The following is a 6,000-nucleotide window of genomic DNA, read 5'->3' as shown; positions in this document are numbered from 1 at the left end:
TCCTACCAGACTCTGGTACACTAGCCTGGTCCTACCAGACTCTGGTCCATTAGCCTGGTCCTACCAGACTCTGGTACATTAGCCTGGTCCTACCAGACTTTGGTCCATTAGCCTGGTCCTACCAGACTCTGGTCCATTAGCCTGGTCCTACCAGACTCTTGTACATTAGCCTGGTCCTACCAGACTTTGGTCCATTAGCCTGGTCCTACCAGACTCTGGTCCATTAGCCTGGTCCTACCAGACTTTGGTACACTAGCCTGGTCCTACCAGACTTTGGTCCATTAGTCTGGTCCTACCAGACTGTGGTATACTAGCCTGGTCCTACCAGACTCTGGTACACTAGCCTGGTCCTATCAGACTCTGGTCCATTAGTCTGGTCCTACCAGACTGTGGTACATTAGCCTGGTCCTACCAGACTCTGGTACATTAGCCTGGTCCTACCAGACTCTGGTACATTAGCCTGGTCCTACCAGACTCTGGTACACTAGCCTGGTCCTACCAGACTCTGGTACATTAGCCTGGTCCTACCAGACTCTGGGTACACTAGCCTGGTCCTACCAGACTCTGGCCTGCCTACCAGACTCTGGTCCATTAGCCTGGTCCTACCAGACTCTGGGTACATTAGCCTGGTCCTACCAGACTCTGGGTACACTAGCCTGGTCCTACCAGACTCTGGTACATTAGCCTGGTCCTACCAGACTCTGGTACACTAGCCTGGTCCTACCAGACTCTGGTCCATTAGCCTGGTCCTACCAGACTCTGGTACACTAGCCTGGTCCTACCAGACTCTGGTACACTAGCCTGGTCCTACCAGACTCTGGTCCATTAGCCTGGTCCTACCAGACTCTGGGACACTAGCCTGGTCCTACCAGATTCTGGTCCATTAGCCTGGTCCTACCAGACTCTGGTACATTAGCCTGGTCCTACCAGACTCTGGGACACTAGCCTGGTCCTACCAGACTCTGGTCCATTTCATTGGTCCAGAGTCTGTCTCTCCATTGACAAGTGTTAACTTCCTTGAAGGCGGGTACTCTGTACTCTTGGATCTGCCCAGAGCCACTCTGGATCTGCCATAACCAATCGCTAACGTTTGGTCGTGACGTCGGGTTAGCATCGCTAGCGTTAGCCTTAGCCAACTCCTTCCCCACTAACGGAGCGAGTTGGAAAATCAAACTGTTCCTGAACCTCGTGGGGAGGAGGGCCACAACATCATGGCCACCAACACAACTCAGCAAAGGTTGTTCTTGCTCGAGCTTTAACTTCTGGATATTTGGCAGTGTTGCCACAACGGACCGAATGGCTTCGCTCGCATCTTTCTCCGCCGCCATTACAGAACTACAACTCAAACTAGCACACGACCTCAACGTCATTGTTCTCAGACACTCCCTCTGTTCACTGATTGGACCTCCGAATATTTTGCCGGAGAAAACCCAAGAAAATACCGCAAACCCAGACGGAGTACTGAAGGGAAATGAAAATTGAGCGGAAGTACGTAGGAGAGCGGAGCCAGGCTACTCTATTACACTGGTTCTCAAGCTTTTTTCTATAATGTGCCCCCTTTGAACAGTTTTTTTAAGCCATGTACCCCCAAACCAGCGTGAATAATTTTTGGTAGCAACAAAAAACTTTGAAGAAAAAAAGACAGTAGAAAAAAGTAAAGACGAAAGGCAAGAATAGGTCAGAACAAACGACAGCTGGTCGATGGCCGATGGTCGCTAAGAAGATGGGGCTTTGGTTGTAGGTCTATCTGTTGCTCTGATTGGTTGTAGGTCTATCTGTTGCTCTGATTGGTTGTAGGTCTATCCGTTGCTCTGATTGGTTGTAGGTCTATCCGTTGCTCTGATTGGTTGTAGGTCTATCCGTCGCTCTGATTGGTTGTAGGTCTAGCTGTTGCTCTGATTGGTTGTAGGTCTATCTGTTGCTCTGATTGGTTGTAGGTCTATCTGTTGCTCTGATTGGTTGTAGGTCTAGCCGTTGCTCTGATTGGTTGTAGGTCTATCTGTTGCTCTGATTGGTTGTAGGTCTCTGTTGCTCTGATTGGTTGTAGGTCTATCCGTTGCTCTGATTGGTTGTAGGTCTATCCGTTGCTCTGATTGGTTGTAGGTCTATCTGTTGCTCTGATTGGTTGTAGGTCTATCCGTTGCTCTGATTGGTTGTAGGTCTGGTTGTAGGTCTATCCGTTGCTCTGATTGGTTGTAGGTCTATCCGTTGCTCTGATTGGTTGTAGGTCTGTCCGTTGCTCTGATTGGTTGTAGGTCTATCCGTTGCTCTGATTGGTTGTAGGTCTAGCCGTTGCTCTGATTGGTTGTAGGTCTGTCCGTTGCTCTGATTGGTTGTAGGTCTGTCCGTTGCTCTGATTGGTTGTAGGTCTGTCCGTTGCTCTGATTGGTTGTAGGTCTATCCGTTGCTCTGATTGGTTGTAGGTCTATCCGTTGCTCTGATTGGTTGTAGGTCTATCCGTTGCTCTGATTGGTTGTAGGTCTATCCGTTGCTCTGATTGGTGGTAGGTCTATCCAATTGAGTGCAGAGGCATTTTCTTTCCTGGTTGGGTTGAAACATGCCCCATAATCACAGCCCAATGGAGCAGACTCATATTCTGACAAGAATCTGAGTATGACGACATCAGGCTTGGTTGAACGACTTGTTTCCTGAAAATGGTGTGCAACAGGCTTTGAGGAATGTTTTCTCTCGTTTATTGGTTTACAGGTGATACCCAATCAGCACCGTGTGTGTGTGTGTGTGTGTGTGTGTGTGTGTGTGTGTGTATACTTGTGGTATTAAAAAGGCAGTGTGCTTGTGCACACATCAGGTTAGAGCTGTAATCGGGCCTCAAAAGTTATGCCCGACAAGTACATTTTGATTGACAGCTTTTTAAAAGCCTGAACCCGTTTACAGCCCGACATTATTCAAATGTGCGCCCGCACACACAGCTCTTTTGCCTTTTGTCAAGAATGAGTAATTTGTACATTTTTCTACATCATTTATTCATGACTAACTGAGGCTATCGGCCACTTGGAAGTTGGAACAAAGAAATAAAATAAGTCCTCCAGAGGCCAGCCTCCGTTTCACCTCCTCAGCATCCATTTTGGCGCTTATCTAAAACGCATCACCTGACCGCTCATTTACCGCGCAACCCGGAGCGCAAGCCCGAGCCCGGCCCGAGCCCGGCCCGAGCCCGTGTACAATGATAGAAATTAAGACCAAAGACCAAAGGCAAAGATCTTCAGCTCTACATCAGGGTGTTCAACGCACCCCTGTTTCAGTTTAAATAAACGGTTTGCTACGTTTTGTCGCTTTTAAACCATCTCTGGCTTAGTTAAAAATGAAAAAAGACTTGTGACCAATCAGATGGAGAAATGCTGAACATATTTTAATTTTATTCCCCTTTTGTCCCCCTTCTCCTCCCCCTCCCTGTCAGCCTTGCGTTGCACCCGGAGTGCTCCCTGGTGGCGACGGGCCAGGTGGGGAAGGAGCCCTATGTGTGTGTGTGGGACTCGTTCACCGTGCAGACTGTCTCTCTGCTCCGCGACGGACACACACATGGCATCGCCTGCCTCGCCTTCAGCGCTGACGGACAGGTGACACACACACACACACACACACACACACACACACACACACACACACACACACACACACACACACACACACACACACACAGGCACAGGGGTGTCGGACAATGATGATGATGGTTTTTCATAATTGTGTTTCAACAATTTGAACATTCAACGGCTGAAAAAGAGGCCATAACATCCGTACTTTAAGAGCTGACATCCTTCAGAAATTGGGAGCAGAAACATTTAAAGCTACTGTGAAAACTCTCCAAACATTAGCCCTGAATCCAGATTTAAAATGACTTTTGCTGAGTTAGCAAACAGTCGAAACTCTGTCAACACTGGCAATAAAATGTTTAGTTTTCTTTGGCTGTGGTTCTTCTGTAAATGATCTGAGCTGTTGTGTCGGCAGTTTTTTGCTTCTTCGCTCACGATGACTGTGAGTTAATCAGTCTAAACACAGAATCAATAAAATAATCATAAATCCAACAGAATAATATATTAAGAGCTCAGGCACTGGTGCAGCTGATTTATTATTCGTGCAGTCACAGAGTCTGGAGCATTTTTACATTGTATAGCTTTCTGCACTGCTGCTAAACTCAAATTAAGAGCTGAGCATCAGCTGCAAAAGATCTGAATTAGCTTGACTTTGGCTACATTTACACTGCTACGTTTTGGTTTTAAAAACAAATATCTTTTGCTATGTTCTTTTTTCAAAGTATTTTCTGTATTTTCAACGTATACATCCATGATAAGACGGTATTTACAAGTTCTACTATTTGTTAAATCATGTTTCTTTTCCATTTATTATACCTTCTTTCTCTCTCTCTCTCTCTCTCTCTCTCTCTGCAGCGGTTAGCCTCGGTCGGCCTGGACGCCAAGAACACACTGTGTATCTGGGACTGGAAGAGAGGGAAGATCCTGGCTACAGCCACCGGACACTCGGACAGGGTGTGTGTGTGTGTGTGTGTGTGTGTGTGTGTGTGTGTGTGTGTGTGTGTGTGTTACATAGACTGCATGTGCGTGTGTTAACATCTCTTCTGCCCTCCAGATCTTCGACGTCAGCTGGGATCCCTTTCAGCAGAACCGTCTGGTTAGTTGTGGAGTCAAACACATTAAGGTAACACAAAAAAAAAAAAACACACCCACACACACACACACACACACACACACACACACACACACACACACACACACACACAGACACACACACACACACACACACACAGACACACAGACACACACACACACACACACACACACACACACACACACAGACACACACAGACACACACACACACACTCACACACACACACACACACACACACACACACACACACACACACACACACACACACACACACACACACACACACACACACGGGGCCCTATTTTAATGATCTAAGCACACGGTGTGAAGCGCATGCCGCAGGTGCGTTTAGGGTGAGTCCAAATCCACTTTTGCTTTTGAAAAAAGGGTCCGTGCGCCGGGGGCATGGTTCAAAAGGGTTGTACTTAGTGTCTTCATTAATCAGAGGTGTGTTTTGGGCGTAACATGCAATCAACCAATCAGAGATCATCTCCCATTCCCTTTAAAAGCCAGGCGCGTTTGGACCTTGGAGCATTGCTGTTATGATGGAGGATTTGCACCGTAATATTTGTATTTGTAATCTTCTGCATGTGTGTGTGCTGCTGTGCGTCCCTGTGTGTGTAACAAGCAAAGTGTGCACGTGCTGTGCACGAGCCTAGGAGCATTTTACTAATTTGCTGTTAGAATAACAATGAAATGCTGCGTTATTGACTTTAGACCAGGTTTTTGTTGGTCAATGGTGCCATCACTTCCCACTGCCTCAAGATAGCAATACAACCAGAATGCACCTGAACACATCTCCCTGTAAGACCAGCACGCCCAGAATGCACCTGAACACACCCCCCTGTAAGACCAGCATGCCCAGAATGCACCTGAACACACCTCCCTGTAAGACCAGCATGCCCAGAATGCACCTGAAAACACCTCCCTGTAAGACCAGCACGCCCAGAATGCACCTGAACACACCTCCCTGTAAGACCAGCACGCCCAGAATGCACCTGAACACACCTCCCTGTAAGACCAGCACGCCCATGGGCGCACAGATGGGCGCAGGTGCATTTGCTATTTTAACGACGTGGGCGCTGGACGGGAAACTGACAACTGGGTCGGTCTTAAACTAGCAAAGACACTTGGGTCGGGCTTCGCTCTGCGCCGGGTGCAAGATAGGACCCATAGAGTTTTTGCAGTAAAAGTTTCATTTTTTTAATGCTAAGCTAGGCTAAGCAAGTCCGGACTCCAGCTCTATACTTTGAAGATACAATCTGGAAGATCTGTTTCATTGTCTTTGGCGGCCCCTGTGGCAATGAGTAGTAACTGCAGGTGTGTTTTTCTATCGTCTCTATTTGTCTCTCTTT

General features: G+C 47.5%; 1 protein-coding gene across 1 annotated transcript in view; it reads left to right on the top strand.

Annotated features, from left to right (window-relative positions):
- Window positions 1-6,000, top strand: part of LOC144512459 (echinoderm microtubule-associated protein-like 6) — a gene marked incomplete at its 3' end in the record, with an annotated part of 122,210 nt that overhangs the window by 27,276 nt on the left and 88,934 nt on the right. The window contains exons 2-4 of the mRNA XM_078243228.1: window positions 3,419-3,578; window positions 4,407-4,505; window positions 4,606-4,674. Of these exons, the coding sequence (XP_078099354.1) occupies window positions 3,419-3,578; window positions 4,407-4,505; window positions 4,606-4,674 (328 nt within the window). The remainder of the gene's footprint in view (window positions 1-3,418; window positions 3,579-4,406; window positions 4,506-4,605; window positions 4,675-6,000) is intronic.

This window comes from Sander vitreus, chromosome 23 (assembly GCF_031162955.1).
Source record: "Sander vitreus isolate 19-12246 chromosome 23, sanVit1, whole genome shotgun sequence".
Taxonomy (NCBI): domain Eukaryota; kingdom Metazoa; phylum Chordata; class Actinopteri; order Perciformes; family Percidae; genus Sander; species Sander vitreus.
The sequence above is the reverse complement of the archived record's forward strand: the minus strand, read 5'-3'. Positions and strand labels throughout refer to the sequence as shown.